At 36.5% G+C, this 21,058-nt stretch overlaps 1 protein-coding gene across 2 annotated transcripts in view; it reads right to left on the reverse strand.

Annotated features, from left to right (window-relative positions):
• Nucleotides 1–7,697: 7,697 nt before the first annotated feature.
• Nucleotides 7,698–21,058, reverse strand: part of LOC119071713 (pleckstrin homology domain-containing family G member 5) — a 148,995-nt gene continuing 135,634 nt past the window's right edge. For both annotated transcript variants that reach the window (XM_037176709.1, XM_037176710.1), the window contains 7 exons: nucleotides 18,852–18,962; nucleotides 17,888–18,034; nucleotides 17,726–17,806; nucleotides 10,099–10,227; nucleotides 9,468–9,643; nucleotides 9,083–9,403; nucleotides 7,698–8,501 (listed from right to left, as the gene is read on the reverse strand). In XM_037176709.1, coding sequence (XP_037032604.1) covers nucleotides 8,255–8,501; nucleotides 9,083–9,403; nucleotides 9,468–9,643; nucleotides 10,099–10,227; nucleotides 17,726–17,806; nucleotides 17,888–18,034; nucleotides 18,852–18,962 — 1,212 coding nt within the window. In that variant the 3' untranslated portion in view covers nucleotides 7,698–8,254. The remainder of the gene's footprint in view (nucleotides 8,502–9,082; nucleotides 9,404–9,467; nucleotides 9,644–10,098; nucleotides 10,228–17,725; nucleotides 17,807–17,887; nucleotides 18,035–18,851; nucleotides 18,963–21,058) is intronic.

Consider the following 21,058-nt stretch of genomic DNA (forward strand, 5'->3'; position numbering starts at 1 on the left):
TCCTTTGCCAACAATCACTTCAACATTGACCAGTAAAGCGTGTAATATCACTTTTACCATTTTGTCGTAAATCAATCTATTAATAAATAGTTTCGGTTGCCTTAGTTTTAATAGAAAGTATATATACATGTTACATTGGCTTTGTTAAATATTGGTATTTGATTTACTATTTTGTGATATTTAGAGAACACGCTTCAATGGAAACTAATATGAATGAAATTCCTTCTTGCCATATAAATATTACGTCTAGTTGTACTGGGGTAGAGCGAAAGAAAGTAAGAGAACAAAAAAACAATTAACAAATATTGAGGTCAGACAATCAAACTTTCATGCGTCATAATATCTGAAGCTTGTTGGACAGAAATAGTATCGGACTTAATTTATTATTTAGCTGCTCAGAGATATTTTTGGAAGGCTGGCGTCATTGGTTTCATGTTTTGAAACGGGTTGGTCATATATACACACGTTTTCCTTTGAAGAAACATTTCTTTCTAAGCAATGCATTCACTTATCGGTAATGTTTTGTAACACAACCACTAATTAGAAACGGCTTGAAGTATGTCATTTGTTATGGACAACGACAACAACTTACAATGAAGTAAACGAAAGAAATTAAGTAAAAGATTTACTCTCAAAAAACGTAAAGGATTTAGATTTAATGACTACATTGCGACCTACCCATCATTTGTAAAAGCTGTAAATCGTTCAAAATGCTGAAACAAATAAATGTGAGCCATGACCATTTAAATTAGCATTGAAAAAGTCTTTTTTGTACAAGAAAAATTACACGTAAGGACAAAGGTGTCGTCATCACCGATATTCAAAAATTTCGAGAGAAAAAAATGATTTACCATGGAATAGTCTGCCTTCAAATGTTGTATTGATTCTTGATCAAATCCAAAAATTATTTTTATCTGAGATGCTTGGTAATTTCAGCAAATTTGGAAACGGATTTTTTTGTTCAATATTTTTTTTTGCACCGATTGCATCTTTTTTCACCGATTTTGTTTTTAAAAAAAAACTCGGGTTCGTTGTAAAGGTAGAAAAGTGTTGAACGCAGTCAAAACCACAACTTCAAAATCAGCTTCAGGTACAACACCATCGAACCAGAGAGATGCTAATATGACGACTGGGTCGTTTCGACGGATAGAGGGAATATGTCGATTGATTTTGAAATTGGTTGATAGAGAATGTATTGAATCCTCTCTCAAAAACCAAACTGTCATTCGACATATTCCCTCTATCCGTCGAAACGACCCAATCGTCATATTAACATATCTCTGCATAGAACTGAACCAAGCACTAGAACAATTCTTTTTAACGGATAATCGGCCCCTCTCCTCTTACATAAAATTAAACCGATTCTGATGTGGACATGGCTGCTGTAAACAACAACTACATCGATGGAATTTCGTTGACCCACCACATCTTGAGTGATTGCCATCTTAGACGTTTCTCAAGTGATTTGAGTGATTTGAATTTAGTGACGGAAGAGGCCGTTAAGTGGCTTAAGAACTTGGACTTAGAAATTTAGTGAAATGAAAAGTTGAATTTCCGGAGATTTCGAAAAATAAAGGTGTTTCGCACAGAATCGTAGGGAATTCATCCTTTTACGAAATGGAACGTTAAGGCGTTTTGTTCGATTTTAGGGAATTCGTCCCTTTACGAAATTTAATGCAAAGGAGTTTTGTAGAATACTTGAGAATTTATTCTTTTACGAAATGTAACGTAAATTCGGATTGTTCACTCTTCAGGAATTCATCCTTTTACGAAATGTAACGTAAATGATACATTTCGTAAAAGAAGGAATTCTCTAGGATTCTACAAAACGCATTTACGGTACATTTCACAACAAAATTTTATTTTCGTAGTTTCAAATCTCCGAAATTCGAAAAATTTCGACGTTTCTTGCTCGGTGTTTATTCACGGATATTTATTAACAGATATTTTCTATTCTCATTTTGGTATAAGTTTCTCCAATTTCTATATTTTTCGCGGTGCCAATAGTCTCTTTATAATACTGTCGCTAATGGCAGCAGGTGCCAATAGAGACTTTATAATCCTGTGGCTAATGGCACCGGGTGCGATTAGCATTAGTATAATAAAGAGACTAGTGGCACTCGCTGCCATTAGCCACAGTATTATAAAGAGACTATTGACACCCGGTGCCAATAGTCTCTTCCATAAACTTAATTTATATAAGAAATTTGACTACTGCGTCGAGAAGGCCCGTCTTGAAAATTCTGTTCTCGTGCTTGGTTCAGTTCTATGACAGCGCTAACATAATCAATCTGTGATAATTTCAAGGTTTTTCATTTTCTCCACATCAGGCCTTTTCTGAAACTCCTAAAAGAGGAGTATTTTCAAGGCGTAATTTTGAAAACATTACAGCTCATCTGAACAAAGTTGTGTTCATTTTCGTATGTGACCGACGTGGACAGATAGAAACCGCAGGAGAATATCTACTCTCTGCCACCAGAGCCTGTAATCGTGTAGACCATTTGGCGAATTTCCTTGAATTCGCTAAAATTCATGAAAAATCGCAAAAACGGTTTCACGATTACATGCTCTATCTGGCATTCACCAAAACAAGTGCTGAACTTATTGGATTAGATCAATAGGGGATAACCTAAAAGTTATGTGGGCATGTATGTACAACAAACCCGTTTGCGCTTTTGGTACGCGGAATTCGTTTTGTCTGCCCACTTTATTATATTCTGTGCTGTGAGTGTTCCATAATCATTCTTGATGAGCTATTGTCCAAATAAACTAAAATTGGGTAAACGTTACGCCCAGTTCAGTACATAACATGGTAACATGAAAGACTAAGTACAAGGTGAATCCGTTGACGAGATAAAAAAGGGGTATTAGTTCTGGGGTTCGTATAATAGAATTAGATTTGCGTGACATCTCCTCCTTGTCGTGTAGCATTATGCATATAATTTTTTGCGATGCAACAAGTAATAATCGGGACTGACAATATATACACATTCCACTACACATTCTAGCAATGTGATTTAACTTTGATTTACATTTCTCTCGTAAAGATATACTATTTTACTAAATTCAATATTTTCTACTTAATTTGTTACGTTAAAGCATTTCTTTTTTCCTTCAATTAAAATTTATTTGATTTTATATTTACAATTCTCGACATCAATAAAACCTTAATGAAAATAGAGAAAATATTTTCGGAAAGTTCTTCTATTCTCAACTTTCCTTTTTTAGTAAAAAATATTTTAGGACCGTTCGTTCACTTTTATTTCTCGTGAAATAAGTATTTGAATATATTAAGTAATAATTGCAATAAATAGAATAGAGAAAACAGGGAAGAGACGAATTCATAGAGTAAGAGCCTGTGCGCATAATAGTTGATAAGATCACGTTTTGAATCTGTGCTATATTACCACACTACCCGATACGGAAAACATTTGGTCTTTCGTTCGTAGGACAGCCTTAACAAAGTAAGGCCCAGTAAGCCCTCATATATTGTGGAAAATCCAAGTTGGTATCAAAATATAATCATTGGCGCCAAATGACGAATGTTATTTGAAAATAAAGCTAATATAAGAATGTCTGTCTTGCTACGCAAGATTCCAAAAATTTTCAAGACCTTACTTGTCTGGCGGGATAAGGTATTTCCAAAAAAATTGGTTTTTAAATTTTCTTCATCATTTGGAACTGATACCACCGTTTTGACATTAATTTGGAATGTATACATTATGGGGTGTAGCGGAGAGCGCGTCCGTATCTTTGATACACGTGCACCTTAGGTAACGCCAAATGCTCCCTCACCGCAAAATGGGAACTACTGGTGTCAGTATTACTGACGTAAAAGTCGGTTCTGCTTCTAAGCCGAGCAGTCCCGGTATTCCACGATGTTCCCTCGGGGCGTTGCAACCCCGAGGAATTTGATGCAAGTCGATCGGAGCTGGAAGATCATGAGAAACTCTCGGTATCGGGCCCAGCGACGGTTGAGGAGCCTATCCTTGGCTGAAACGTGGTGGTTGTGGTTCAATTGTGCTTTATGCGCTGGAGTACTGCTCCCGGGGGAAGTGCAGTAAGGGTTGTGATAGGCTCTGGCCTCACCTTTGGTAATGTTGGTGCATGAACACCGGCATTTAAAGGAAGTTGTACGCGCTGATTGAGCGGTAATCTCGATCAAATCCTTTTTGGAAAGGAAGAGCTGTTAAAGCCTTTTGGCAGGTAAGCTCTCTAATCTAAAGATGGGTAAATCCACGTATTTTGTGACAGAAATTTTTCTCTTTCACTCTCACAACATCCCCATTGTATTGTAGCGATGGCGCTCTACAATATGCATAGTCACATTTGGTAACATGACTTACGGTATGTTTTTTCGCATCTTCTTTGGTGCGTATTCGTATCAAAAAGAGACAAAATTTGATTTGGTAACATGACTTACGCTGGAATTTCCCAGATATGTTATTATGTATACATTATGTCACGGCTGGCATGTGTACCAGGCGCACCTGCGTTAGAACCCATTCTTTACAATTCGTAGAACAAATGGTTTCCCGTATTAGGTAAAGTAATAGTATGGCATAGGTTAATAATTTAAATGCAAAACAAGAAGAATTATCGTACTCGTAAAACCTAATCCAAATGTTTTTGCTAAGACTTTCGTGACTTTGAATAGAATTTTATTCCAAACTTTTCTGCTTCATAATTTTATTTTATTTAAGAAAATTGTCATAGTTACTGTTGAGTATGAGTATGAGTAGCAAGTGTGTAAGGTGGGAACAGGTATTCATCTTTTATCGAAAACTAACGACAAAAATAATCATAATCACTTAGTTCCCGCTCTTATATAGAAAAACATAGGTTAAAACAAATGAAGTAAAAGATTATACAAACGAATGGAGTTAAAAATACGGTCAGCGTGAAGAAAGGACAGATTTTTAGTAACAATAATTATAAACATCACTTAGACGCCTTTATATAGAACTTGTGTTGTTTCTTATTTCGTTAAAAAATTTTGGAATTTCAGAATCCGTTCCGACATTGTCCAATCATCGAAAATAAACTCTTTTTCGCGGTAAATGTTCTACAGTTTTCTATTTGTTTCACACATCGTTCCACATATTTTCAGCAGGAGAAAAATGAGGAGAGTCGTTGTGCCCACTCGAAAACGTGTGGGAAAGAAGAGAGTCTCTCTTTACTCTTGTGTGATGAATACAGGTGGAACTAACCAAACGATTGAAAAAGTAAAAACTTGTCTTTCAATCCATCTACTAACTAGAACCTTTACTTGGCACGGTGCGCCTAAAGCAACTTTAAATAGAAGTGTCGGATAACAAAAAATATCTTTTGTAATATTGACGTGGGGTGAGTAAGTAATTCATTTATTTATAAATTAGCTCCAACTCGGTACTAACTCTCTAAAATGTGAATTTAAAATGTAGTCGACGTACATTCTTGACTAGAAACATTTACCGGATTCGATTCTTTTTCATGTTTCTTGAACCGAGAAATATCCACAAACTACTCGATTTCGTAAGCACCGTGTGCAAAAGTTTTCTATGCAAAACCAAATACTTCAAAGTCAACGAAACAAAAGTAGTAAATGTGGGTTTTCACCTCTTTTTTGCAAATATGTTTTCTTCACTGAATTGCTCAAAATCTATCCTACTACCTAGGAATCGCCACAGTGTTGCAAAAATCAGTAATACGGTTTGAGTGAAATCTCAGGTAAAAATCAACCGATTTTTGTGATTCCTTTTTTTTTGCTGTGTAGGGCATAGATGGGAGTGTAAGATAGAGTACAAAGATTAGGCTTGTTAGAAAGGTATTTTTATTAGCTTTAAAATGATATCGAATTTGACCATATTTGTCACTGCAACTGGCCTTAAAGAATAATTTTCGGATGTTAAGCCGACGTTAAAAAAGTTCATAGGGAAGTCGAAGCATAGTAAGATGGGGCTCGTTTGAAAGCCACTGAAATTATCTGCAGATACTAAACATAAAATTAACGGATGGAGATTGGGATGGTTTTCGTATTATCGAAATATTTTTTGACTTTGGGTCAATTTTTGAAACACTGTGGATCGTCGAGACTTACCCAAAATATCCCCATTTATTGAAATAACTTTTAGATGAAATTTGGGAAAATTTTCGCTCAAATTTAGCATTTTTTGTAGCGGTGCAGCGCAACTAAAAAAGGTCGAATTTCATCCTATTTCATAGGTCTCGTCAAGACCTTTCCCACGAGCTATCGAACGTCTAGGTCAGTAAACTTTTAAGAGTCAATTTGCCAAAACTTCGAACAACTTAAAAACAAGCCATCGGCGATTTTTGGAGGGTATGCAGTAATTGAATTAGGGGACCCTCCTGAGTCATTTGCAACAAAAAAAATCCTGGAAGTAATCATGTTTTCACACCAGAAATCATGAAAAAATGGTCTGCACTAGGGTGACCAAAATAGTTTTTGTTGCATATCACTGACAATACGTAACGCATTTATTGAAATTATGGTCATTGGTAAAGGTGTTGACGCCACATATGCTGGCCTTTAAAACGTTTCGATATTTTTGGTGTATGTAATCAGTAGCTATTTCAGGGGAAAAAATTCCAACTTTTGGAGATTGTTTAAAAAAATTACAATGATAGACTTGGATAGACTACAGCCCTGACTTAAAATTGTCTCATACGTCAGAAAAATTGAAATAGACGCGAAGAAAATTGGAATTCTAGAAAATTTTTGTGTAGGTACACTTCAATCAAAATTGAAGCTCAACGAAAGTCGTGCCGCGGTAGGTTCATGGTGTCATGGATAGTAGATGTCATTATCTACCCAACGACATCCATATCTTTTAAGTCTATTGTTGAAAACACTGCAAAAGTTTGAATTTTTTTCCCCTAAAATAAGCTACTACACGAAAAATTTCGAAATGTTTTAAAGGCCAGCATATGCGGCGTCAACACCTCTACCAATGACCATAATTTGAGATTAATGCGTTACGCATTGTCGGTGATATGAAACAAACACTATTTCATATAATAACATAATTCATTCGTTCGAGGATTTTTTTTTGTTGCAAACGACTCAGGAGGGTCCCCTGATTCAATTACTGTATACCCTTCAAAAATCGCCGATGGCTTGTTTTCCTGTTTCATACAACTTGTTCGAAGTTTTGGCAAATTGACTCTTAAGAGTAATGGACCCTTTGCAAATTTGTAGCCTACATTTAGGCGGAAAATTATTCGTTGTTTTTTGATGATTTTTCTGAACCAAAATCTTTTTTTTTGAAAAGGTAAGACAATCAAAGTACGCAAAAATGTGTTACTTTCAAAGGAAAAATTGGGTTGTGGGTGATAACTCATCCCACTTGGAGAAACCTTTGCAGATTGTGTAAATTTATGTGCAGGTTTCTCCAAGTGGGATAGGTTATCACCCACAAACCAATTTTTCCTTCAAAAGTAACTAATTTTTGCGTGTTTTAATGGTTTTGGTATTATTATAAACGAATTCTAAAAAATAGGATGCAATTTGGCCATTTTGGTTGTGCTGCAGCACTACATAAAGCACTCAAAAAAAGATAATTTTGAGCGAAAATTTCTGAAATCAAAGATCGAAACAAAAGTCTTGACAAAATATTGGATCTGCATAGGCCTTACGCTCATTTTATTTATTGCTTCCCAACGAGAAACGCAGATTTTCTTAAAATAAATATTGTTGCGCTTTGATAAAAATAATTTTTCCAATTGAAAAACCAAAATTATTTCCGTTAACATTTTACAAATGTTGACCCCCATGTCCATGTTGGTAAAATCTCATTTTAAAAATATTATTGTAGATTTCTTCACTAATTTTATATACAATTTTTTTTTTCTACAGGAAAGGCTTACAGACTGATGATAAAATGATGTGTCCCATTTCGTGTTTCTGGTTAAATGTACTACGATCGCTACGACTGCCAACTACATTTTTCATCTAAAGCTTTTATGGTTTTCATTTTGTTTAAGTTTAGCGTTAAATTTGATTCCATTTCATTTTTCTTCTAAATAACCTTCCATCAATGATTTGATTGGTGGTAACAATAATTTTCTACAAAAAAAGAAGATTTTCCAATCCTTTCCTTTCCATTAGTTGAACAGGAAAAGTGTCACTTTGTTCCGTCTCCCATCAATCGGTTTTTATTACTTTTCGATGGTAAGTGCGAATCGCTTAAAATAAAATAAAACTTTGTACGTGGCCGATCGTAACAATTGCTATGAAGTAAATCGCTGGAACCAGTCAAACGTCACTTTCGGTACTGTGAGCAATACTATCGCCAATGTTAGCTTGCTGGTGTTGGATGAAGCTGTTCACAATTGGGCCAACAGTTAGTGGTGAGACCGACGGTGACAGTGTTGCTGGATTCGATGTCTGGGACGGTGCCTGTATAGAACTAAAACTATTCTGTGACGTTATGTTCCGAGATTTGATCAACGGTGGATTCTTGATGGACGATGAAAATGCAAAGCCACGTCGTAGTGTTGCCCTAAAAATGATTGGAAGAGGAAATTAGAATTTTTCTACCGGTTTTGGTTTGGTGTGGAATTTGAGTGGAATATCGAAGGACCATTGGTTTACTGGACCTAGCCTCAGTGCTGGGAAATTCCTTTTTAAACTACTTCAAAGACTAGCCACTACTGAACACAATATATATATATATAAATGCCGCAATTATTCAGACCAATCTTTCTTCCCATTATTACTTCCAATACGGGTTGCCACTTTGGGCAACTGCAACTGTAATGAGCGGTGACAACAAATTCCACATGAAATAAATTCACCGACTATGTGAGGTGAATTTTCATATGTAAAGTAGAGTGTACTCCCGCACATCTACGTTAACTTTGAAGTCTCAACCGGAGCCTGTAATCGTGAAAAAAATTTCGCGAATTTTCATTTTTCAAGATTCACGAAATCGTGAAAATCCGCGAGAATTTATGAAAATTCGGGAAAACGTTTTCACGATTGTATGCTCTGGTCTTAACAGTGTACCAGCCTTGGGATATATCGGGCAAATATTTGCTTCACTTATCGCCCCTACACCCAAACTCAAATCGTGTTCCTTACCTCGTAGGTGACGGTGGCGGATACGAAATGCCACGATGACTCGGCGACAATAGGTTCGATTGGCCCGATGTACCCGGCACCAGCAGAGTATTGTTGCTAATGGTAATTTGATTCAAATTCAAATTGGGCAAACTCTGACCCAAATGATGTAATGGTTGAACATTCAATGTGTTTGTTCCTTTAAATTTGGTGGGACTGTTTTGCGGGACTTTTTTCAAATTGATCATACCATGGCTGGACATTCCCTCGTCGCTGGACAGTGAATTAGCCTTATCGAAGTCGATGGACACCGTTTTCGATTCGGTCAATTCCACGGATCCGCTGAAATGAGAATCGCTACATTTGTGTCGTTTTCCGAACAAACAATCGAAAAATGGAAACCAACCTATGGCTGTTATTTAAACTGGAGACACGGCTACCCATCGAACTGTTCATTGGTGATTTTTTCACTCCAAGTGTTTCGGTTGTGCTTCCATATTTTATGTTGTATCCATCCCATGAGGATCCTTGCTTAAGTCGGGAGTAAATGTGTTTCGCTTTAGTTATTGCATCGTGCCAACTCTGCGGAACAAGTCATTTATTCAATTAAAAAATTAACTCAAAAGTCGCCTGTTCGCAGAGCGCGTTAAATGGAATCTGCTACTTTTTCATAAAACGAAATTTTTCACACGACGATTTTGCGAGGGAGTTTGTGGTGGTGTTTTTCATACAGCAAAAAAATATTTCCACTTTTCAAAGTAATTGCTTCAAATCTGTTCTACAAACAGCTGCTGATGAAAGACGAAACCACCGACAAATTTAATTATTCTCGAAAAATATTTTTTCTTTCCCTAAATGATTTACGAGAATTAATTTGTTTTTCTTAAAAGGAACAGCTAGAGCTACAGGTGCCTCCATAATTGAAGGGATGGTTTGTTTTAGTAAAATGTATTTGATATCGTAATCGCAGGCGAGATGAAAGTTCATCGTTTCGACATAAAATTTTAAATTATTTGTTTTATGATTTTATTAGTTACCTTCGCCTCTGGACACTGAAGTGTAAACGCAGTCACAGCCACATTGAATTCATTCAAATATACAGAGTATAAAGTGTTTTCCTTCACTTTTATCACAAGTCGGTCCGTAATGAATGGTTGACGAATTACCTGAAAAACCGATCAAGGAAATAAATGAGTATTTAGCGGTGGTGTGTTATAGCTGTGGAGGTTAAGAGAAACAACAGTGAAAAATGGTTCTATTATAGGATAAGCCGCCAAGAGCCTTTTATTCGATGAATACGATCAATATCCTTGTTCCGGACTTACGTAGGAGCAATAATAATTGATGAATATCATATTGTACTCGGAATTTCATTTATTATAGATTGTAATTGGTTGAAGGCTTCCCATTCTAAAACGAGCCGAATAGACAGACAATTCAATCAATTACACACGGAATCGTGATCCTATAAGCCCCTTCGTACTTCGTACGGGGCTAAAAATGTCTACTTTTAACGTTTCACAGACGGCAAGCATATCGTCAGCTTAATATCGGATCTATTACTTCAATAGTTGGTATAATCATTTTCGATAAATTTTTTCAAATCTTTTACTTCGTTATTTGAACATGTTTTTTGATATATAAATTAGTCAGCATTAGTCAGAGGTTGACATTCATTCCTGCAGTCTTTATCGATAGCAGATGAGTACTTACATACTTACTTTCCTGCGATAAGGTGCTTCGCAAGTAATTGTTTGGAGATTGCCTCGCCACGAGGGACTGTAGCCCTTGCCTTCGGGCCATAAACCCTTTTTACTTGTAGCACCCTGGGTCACACTTGGGTTGGAAGTAAAACATTTTACATCGAAGAATAGGCGCCATTTTAAACAAAAGAAGTAGCAGATTTGATGATTAATACAGAAATACAATTGCAGTTTATAAAAGGTTAATAGATAATGTAACACAACCAGAATAGCGATCGCATTAGGTCTGGGAAGGAAGTTGTGTGACAAACACTCATAAAGATGTAGAATAGAGATTGTTTAGTGCTGGTGAAAAAAAACCAGCCGTCACAGTCGGAGCGTTTGCTGCGACTGAGCCCCGTACGAACCGTACATCTATTGCGCACGTGACCCTAGCTCGTCCGTCGCCCTACTCTTACCGTAAGTCTATTGCGCCCGTAAACGTCGGTAAAGTCAAATTCTTATGAAATTTGTACGTCTTAAAAATTGCGCATAGCCCAATTACGAAGCCCCGTACGATGTTCCTTTCAAACGTAACACAAATTTCAAATTGACCTAAAATTTCCTCAGTTCTATATTAACCTATATTTACCTATAAATAAACAATTTACTGAAAAATATGCTAGTATATAGCTCAAAATAACTATCTATACCGTTATATAGCTCAATATAGCTATATATATTTATATATAGATATCCATATTTGGGATCCTTGAAACACCCCACACACGTAACCACTCACTTCCCACTGATCAGTGACTTTGTAAGCATCATTTCACCGATTTATATTGATTTTACAAAAATCCAAAATGGCGGTTGACGGCCATTTTGTTAGGAGGTGGAAAGTAGTACGTTGCTTTACATTCGTTAGTACCTTTCAAACAAAAAAAAATCATGAAATTCGGTCAAAGTTTACTCGAGATATTAATAAACGAGCCGTCAGAACAGTTGGAGCGTTTGCTGCGAGTGAGCCCCGTACGAACCCGTACATCTATTGCGCACGTGACCCTAGTTCGTCCGTAGCCCTACTCTTCCCGTAAACGTCTGTAAAGTAAAATTCTTATAAAATTTGTACGTCTTAAAAATTGCGCATAGCCCAATTACGAAGCCCCGTACGATGTTCCTTTCAAACGTAACACAAATTTCAAATTGACCTACAATTTCCTCAGTCCTATATTAACCTATATTTACCTATAAATAAACAATTTACTGATAAATATGCTAGTATATAGCTCAAAATAACTATCTACACCGTTATATAGCTCAATATACTATATATATTTATATATAGATATCCCTATTTGGGATCCTTGAAACACCACATACACATAACCAATCACTTCCCACTGATCAGTAACTTTGTAAGAATTATTTTCACCGATTTATATTGTTTTTACAAAAAGCCAAAATGGCGGCCGACGGCCATTTTGTTAGGAGGTGGAAAGTAGTACGGCTGCGTTACATTCGTTAGTACCTTTCAAACAAAAAAAAGTTCATGAAATTCGGTCAAATTTTACTCGAGATATTAACAAAAAACACCACTTTTACTGTACGGCCGAGTAGCCTCATATAAGCTCACTCCAAGAGACCTAGCTAACGCTCTGGTGAACCGAATTTCATGAACTTTTTTTTCCCTGATTGGTACGGTCAATACCTATCTAATAAAGCAAAATCCATCAAAACACGTTCAAATTTGACCAACGTTCAAGCAAAAAAGGCTTGCCGCCCTGCACCTAGTTCACACCAAGGGATCTAACAAACGAGTCGGTCATCCAATTTCCATAAACTTTTTTTTCGTCGACCGGTATTGTAAATACGTATCACCCACAACTGTAGCCTTTAAATGGCTAGAGATATCTTCGGAAAACGTTAAATCACTTATGGGGCCCCAGCTCGGCAGGGGTCGACCCAAAATCGCCCTTCTTCGAACTTAGCCTCACTATTTTGACTATCGTTCAGGATTTTTTTTTTTTTTTGAAATCGGATTTGATTTACTCAAGATATCGACGTGACAGACGGACGGACAGACGGACGGACGGACAAAATTTTTATTGCGGATTCGTCATCTATGAACATTGAACATAGGCAAGCACTTTGCCCTTACCGTCTGCCAGGCCCGTAGCTACGGGTGGGCTGGGGTGGGCTAAGCCCACCCTGGATTACGTCTGAGCCCACCCTGGCGAAGGAGAAAAATAATAAAGTTGGGAAAAATTTAAAAGAAGTTAACAGTCTTAGTACATAATGTGGATTTTATCATTGTTGCTTTCGTAACCTCAGCAGCTAAAATCCTTTAGTATAGTACTTTTAAACTCATAAAATACCTCCAAGACTCAAGACCAAAAACTTATCTGAATTCAAAAACTAATAATGATGGAAATTTAGTCTTGACGAGTGTACGATACTAAAGTTTTGAACAAATATGATGAAGTCGCCTAAAAAAGTAGAATACTCAAAATAGCAATCACTGCTAAAATATATGATTCAACAATGTTGAATCAACATTTCAAAAAGCGAAGAATTGGTACTCCATACACAAAATTTAGTTTAGGATTCCTAGATGTTTGCAAAAATTATCATTAACGAAAAATTTGGAAATGATTTTTACCATGGCAGAGTAAAATTAACCAGGCAGGAGCGGTTCATTTTTGAAACGTCTAATAAGGTACCTAATACACTGTTTGAAAATTAACTCAAATGAAAACTGACATAAATTGAAAAATTTTATTCGCAAAACACAAAGATAATACAGGTCCCTAGTCAAATCAAGCGCTCCTGCCTGGTTTACTTTACTCTGCCGTGTTTTTACGAGACAGTGAATTTTCTTTAATATAAGGTATTTGACCGATAGTTGGGAGTATCGAAATATTTTCAATTTCGAAGAGCAAATATCACTTTTACAGTAATTAATTAATTTTAAATAGATTTTTGCTCGCATTCAATGTTGTCAGTACATTGAGACTTACGTTATGGTGACTGTGGCTTGTGGTATTTCATATAAAATCGACAGACCAATAGTTGGAAACGTCATAGTACAAATTACGGGTTTCGTGGACCGTCATTGGGATAATTTTTTCAACATGTAAATTTCCATAAGCATCTCACGATAGCACTCGCAACTCTCGGTTAAATACCTATATCACCTTGCACTAAAACTTCATTAAAATTCATTTAATGACCTTTTGAGTAGGTCGACTTACCCACATATTTTAGATCGTAAAGAATATAAGCCAGCTAGCGAATAGGACAAGTTTGGTATTTTTGGAATATCTATGAGATATAGTAGCAATTGTAGCAATTGAAACTATAACCAATGATAGGTAGACATGGCTAGGAATCTTCCCGATGGTGATAAAATGAACAAGGTCAAGATGTTAAAATAAGTACTAATTGGTCGCAAGATCAGAGGCCACCAGTACGTAGATTAATTAATTTAACTTTCAATCAAACTTTCCATACATTTTCTTTAAAAAAATCTCTGGAACGTGGGCACCCAAACGAACTTTTTTTTTTTTTTCGAAAAAACTGGAAAAACTACATCGCAGTGTTTTGATATGTTAATTTAGTAGCGCAGGCCTTCATTTTATTCAAGCCAATAAAATGAAAAATCGTAGGGTGATCATTGACAAAACACTAAATTTGTACTTTGATGCCTCATCCTGACTCACAGTTACAACCTTTACGAACAGACGATATTTTTATTAGAAACGTACATCAATTCTCTACAAACTACCAGTAGATCAAAATCGACCTGGTCACTTTATTCCTGTGTACTATTTTTTTTTAATTCATGATTTTGAAATTTCCAAATTTTCCGAGGGTCGGCCCGAGCCCTCTTGTTTAAAAAAAAAATCTTTTACGAAGTGACCACCTCCGATTCAAAAACATTTTCACCTGGAGGATAAAATAGACGCCTGAAAAAAATTGTATCATCTACCATCTACGGTGGTTTTACTAAAGTAGTTTCCAATAAAATCGCCTGCGGCGCACTTCACATTATAATTTAATGTATTTATTTAATGTATTTTTAATTACAAACAAAGAAAAATTGTATCGGGCTTGAGCCCACCCTGAGATTTTGCTCTAGCTACGGGCCTGCCGTCTGCTTCGAATTCCATCAATTACACACGGCATCGTAATCCTATAAGCCCCTTTGTACTTCGTACGGGGCTAAAAACAGAATTTTAGTGAACAGGGTTGTTGGAAACGAATTTGAGTGGAACAATTTAAGTACGAAAAGTGTAAATGAAAAAGCAAAGTTACTCACGGAAAGACTGAAGGAGTGTATAAGTCTGCTAACAAGCAAGTGGTGACAGTAAGAAGACATGGAGAATTTAAAAAAAAGTTATTGAAAGGAAAGCAAATGAATGAAATAAAGCAAGTTGAAACTAATGACGCTGCAGGGATGGACTCAAACGAGATAAGTCTAAAACTTAATGCGTTCTTCGTAAACAGCGTATACAAGATATCAACAGTAGCATCGGTGCACCAAATGTAAACGAGATGATTAGAGACCAGACGGTCGGAAAGATTTGGAAATTTCATTTCAAAACGGCAGCATGAAAAACAAGAGAGATGTGGACTTTATAAACCCAATGACTCGATGCCAGTACCGGATGTCTACAAATTATCTACAATACGACCTGAGCCTAAAACACCGAGGCCGAAAAAAGCGGAAGACTACTGCTTAGCACACTAGATAAGCTGCTGGAGACGATAGTGAAAGATCAGCTGATTGAGTACATAGAAAAAAAAACGATCTTCTGACGAAATGGCAGTCCGGATACAGAAAGAAACACTCCTGTGAAACGGCTCTGAATCTTGTGATATCTAACTGGAAGAAAATGATGGACAAAAAATTATGCGTAATTGCGGTGTTTCTAGACATGAAAAGGGCGTTTGAAACAATTGACAGGAAGAGGCTATTGGAGAAACTATCAGCTTTCGGATTTGATTCCAACTCAGTCAATTGAGTGATTATCGCAACAGCACTTTCAAAAGATTCCTCTCTACTGGAACCTCCATGCAATGCAGACTTGATGTCAAGCGACCATATGGTTTCACACTAATTTTGCGCAGACTAAGAAAATCTGAACCATGTATGTCACCTATGTGATCTGTCTTATCGACGCAGATGACAGAACAAACGTTTAAATTTGGATAATGACGAACTACGAAAACGTTGTAAGACTGTAAATCAGTTTGTGAAAAATGAACAAAAGAAGTAACAGATTCGGTATAACTATGCCAGTGTAGATGGTGGAATGTCTGCTATTCGCGATAAGCCAATTAGCTGATTAAAAATATGGGTTGCATTCTGCACGAATAAGCCTTCTGTGTCGGCAGTAAAGCTTGATTCGTTTAGAGATGGTACATCTCGTTACTCAACATTTTATTTACATCAATTTCCTAAGTACATTTGCCTTGACCCGCTTTCCAAGCAACAAAAAAGGAATGAAACAAAATTAAAGCAAAATTTATATCCATAACCGAAATTCATTTATTTTTTTCCCCCCGAATCACTCAAGACGCATTCAATATAAGTATCACGTATTTGCAACTACTTTACATAATTTACTTTTGGAATATAATAATACTCAGCATGAAAAACATTTTCTAAATAACAACTCTCGCATGAATCTTCCCTCCATCACTCTTTTTTCGCTGTGTATTATACCAATTTTATAGGTATACAACAGTCGGCAGATGCAATGGATATCCAACAATACAGAGCACCAACAGCAGCACAGCAATGTGGAAAAATAACCTCGATTATTTTCAACAAAAAAAACTTATTTATTTAACAAATTTAGATACTGATGTCAGGTAAACATCGTTGTTTGTGAGCCATGATGCCAGCGAATTGTTTCTTTTTTTAACAACTGATTGAAGAGCTTTAATTTATACACGGACTCGTTCTGCACGAGGCATATTCATGGACTACAAAACACTCGCCTCGGATTTTTTTTAAAGCTTAGAACCAATAGCACTGCAAATAGCACCGAGCATAACTGCAGGCGATCAAAATTTATTTCAATAATGTCACATATTTATATAGAGCGTGGAACAAAGTTCCGTTTCCGTAGCAGAGCGTGACAATGGAGATGGTGCTATTTTCCATTTTCGAGTTATGTCATGCCGGGTACAAATTTATGCGAATATCATAAAGAGAAAACTAAATTTAATCAACGCCGTTGAACATTGAGTTTGAACATTTTGTTGATCTCATCGTATGCATCGTGTTTCGATCATGTGTACAGTCTAGTATCACGTTCGATTTTCGTTATGGTACACATGAGAAATCAAAGAAACTGGAACGGGCGATGAATTTTAAAATTTTCGACTTTTATTTTCACCATTTTCTGTACAGCTTTTGCGTTAAGTCACACAAAGGGAGAAGAGCGACAAAGTTCTGAGATAAGAGTGTGACAGGGTGACATAAAAAATGTTTCACTCTTTCCGAATGTCACAAAAAATGGAGAGAGTTCTGCGATAAGACAGCAGATAGATAGGATGACATAAAAAAAACTTACTCCCCTCGCACATAGATAGCAACGCGAAGGCGACCTAATTCGAATTTTTCTTTTGTTTACCTGTCAAAGGCGACAGTAGTACAAACGAATAATTTGAATTAGGTCTCCATCGCTTTGCTAGGTGTAACTGCAGGTACACATAGCGACGCTAAAGAGATCCACAACTCAAAATTTTCTTTTATTATACTGTCACCTTAAGCAGACAAAGGAAAGTTTTAACTCAAACCTGACAGAGGAACAAAACAAAAATTTGAATTAGGTCTCCTTTGCGTCGCTAGAGTAACTAAAGTTAACCAAACGAAATCAGTTCAATAAACTGACCGTTACAATATGGATCGAAGGATCAATGTTGTTTCTTACGTAATATTACACAAAATATTCCAAAAACATACCTTTAGCGTTCCAAGACCCTTTTTCGCAATTGTCTTACACACCAACAATATGTCTGTGAGCAAGAAACAATGAACGTCCACCTATATCACCGATACGCAGAACAAAAACTCAATTACTTCTCTGGAAAGTTTTACCACATACTCCTCTCATCTCGTAATTACCTTATTTATGTTATCTTTGAACTTGAGATCTCCTTCCATAAATAGGTGTCTACCTTGGGTCGCCGCACAACCTTTCATCGGACCACACAAATCAAACATTGAGCTATATTGTTTGGCCATTTTATCCAAGTGTTCGTTGTTTGAATCCTGATGTGAACGTGTACAACGAGTAATATGGAGGAGAAGCAAAAAAAAATGGAAATAACAAAAGGTTAAATGGGGGTTGGATTGTTAAATCCCTTGCTTAGTTGAATTTTGTAATTTCACAAGCTTAGGGTGGTTGTGTGTGCCTTCATTTTTAGTTTGAAAAATAAAAAGACGAAAAAAATATTTAGTTGAATCCACACACATAACAGCGGGCACATTCATAGTGGAAATTATTTTATGGTTTCGTAAGTTTTAGATTTTATTTCCATATGCACAACAATATTTTGTGTTATGGTATATGCCTCAACTATGTGACTCAAGGGCTCGAGAAACTCAAATGAACTCTGATATGGTGTGTTTTACGAGAATGATAAACCCAGTAATATGACTTTCTCCGAGTCATAAATTTGTGTGGTAAATTAGACATTTATTAGTATTCTCAAGAGCCTTTAAATCTCGGGGGCACAATAAATTGTTTTTATTGTTTCCATCAGACACCACTTCGAGCCGAAATTAGTGGCTTTTTATAGAAACAGACCACGATTGTGTAATGTTATACAACAATCATCAGCAAGCCAATATCAATAATGTAACGAAGTAAACATACCGGGTTATATAGATTATGTACGGCCGAGTGTACAGTTTCTATCGATTGTCGAATTTTTAGGATTATCAATTTTGTCGACAAAATTAATCTGAGTCGCGAACAAATGGAAAACCTACAAACCGTACGATTCAACTGTAAATCCACCGAGGACACACACATCCACTGTTCACTTAGTTATACAACAACATAAAATTAATAGTTTCACTTTACCACAACATCATACGATTCGATTCTTGCCATAATGCCTTTAAGTCGTTCGTTCTCCTGCCGGGTGGTTAAATGTGAATTAACGCTACATACAAAATTTTCCACCGAATGGATCTGCAAAGAAAGGTGGTAAACACATTTAGAGAAGTGAACACAATCATTAACAAATATGAATTGTAAACGAGTTAGCGAGTGTAAGTATTTTCCATGATGTTGATGGAATTTTAAATTAAAATCAAGGGGACATGTTTAAGTTTATAGCGATCTAGTAATCAATTTAGAAAGTAGTGTGATTGTAAAAGAAACAATCTGAATACAAGTTGAATTTTCGCCACTGTGTGTATGTGGTGAGTTCCATAAAGAAGAGGGTAAAAAGTCTGTCTGACATTTCCGTCGAAATTACAATTATTAAACGCAAAGCTTGTGCAGAATCAGAAACAGCTGAATTTAAGCAGCTGATCAACACACTCTATGATACAATCAAAATACAGTCATATGTGTTATGTGCGCACATAGATGACATTTTAACGTATGTATGCACTGTATGTAGCTTGCCTTTGAATTGTTTTCGATAAAAAGGTATTTGCTTTGTCGATCAGCTGTTCAGCTGTTGCTAATTCTGCACAAGCTTTACGTTTAATAATGTATGTATGTATAGACCTGGAGCCTATGGTATTTTGAGTCCCTCATATGGTCATATAATTCTCTTGGGTACTAAAGGGTGCCCATGAATACGAGCGACAAAAAATGTTCTACGATTTTCCTGGAAAATGCATATTGGGGCATGCCAGACAAAAGGAAAATCGAAAAATGATCGCTTTTTTGTCGTGATAAGCCCACGACCTGAAATTGGTGTCATTCGATGCCCACGGACCCTAATAAACATAAAAACACCCGCCAGACAAAATTCAGTCGGAACTGTGAGCTGCCAGACAAAATGAAAAGCCCAACATGGCCGATTTTTGTCGTGATGACCCCATGATCTGAAAGTGGTGTCATTCGATGCCCACAGACCCCAACGAACAAAAAAACTATCGCCAGACAAAATTCAGTGAGAACTGTGAGCCGCCAGACAAAACCAAAAGTCCAACATGACAGGTTTTTGTCGTGACGACCCCTCGATCTGAAATTGGTGTCATTCGATGCCCACAGACCCAAATGAATAGAAAAACCCCCGCCAGACAAAATCTAGTGGGAACTGTGAGCCGCCAGACAAAAAGAAAACTTGAAAAATCACTTTTTCCATCGTGATGTTACATGACCGAAATTTTGATGTTGTTTCATTCCCATGGACCCCAATTAACAGAAAAACCCCCGCCAGACAAAATCTAGTGGGAACTGTGAGCCGCCAGACAAAAAGAAAACTTGAAAAATCACTTTTTCCATCGTGATGTTACATGACCGAAATTTTGATGTTGTTCCATTCCCATGGACCCCAATTAACAGAAAAACCCACACCAGACAAAATCTAGTGGGAACTGTGAGCCGCCAGACAAAAACCAAACTTCAAAAATTAATTTTTCATGCACTTCGAATTTGTAAATTTTCGGCGAATCGTAAAATACAGTGATTAAATGATGTCGGTGTGCCAAACTAGCTAGGATTGTATCAGCTGTTGGCTATATCATTGTTAGTACGATCTACATTTATCATTTTTTGTTGATGCAAAAGTGACACTCATCTAGTTTTATGAATGAATGAAATTTAGAGTTGTCATAACAGAAAAATTTGGAATTTGGTATTGTTGTGGCGAATATTTTCGTACGTCGTTGTGTAAAGGCACAGTTAGCATTGCCCGAGAATGTTTAAAATAAAATTCATGTACGTACTAACCAAGGTACTAACACAAATTGACGCAAGCATATTTCATTAAAACGTCGTTTTTGTATTCGACATTTGATACGTATTTGACAGCACATATTGCAATTACGGACCACCCTATTTGTCCGTTTACAAATTTCAATGCTATGACGTCGAGGTATCATTTAGTAAAGTCCGTAAACTCCATAATCTACGGAACAATTTTTTAGTAATCGAAACGGCAGTGAAGTTCTTATAACATGTCGAGTGATATCCGTTGATGTTGTCAACAACACCGGGCAAAACTTTGTGGTTGTATTTATAGTTATGGTTCTTTCTTAACTGTAGTGCTGAATGACATTTTTTTAATGTGGTCTCCGTAAATTGTTTTACTTTTAACTTTTCCGAAA

The sequence above is a fragment of the Bradysia coprophila genome, assembly GCF_014529535.1.
Source record: "Bradysia coprophila strain Holo2 chromosome IV unlocalized genomic scaffold, BU_Bcop_v1 contig_5, whole genome shotgun sequence".
In the NCBI taxonomy this organism is placed as follows: domain Eukaryota; kingdom Metazoa; phylum Arthropoda; class Insecta; order Diptera; family Sciaridae; genus Bradysia; species Bradysia coprophila.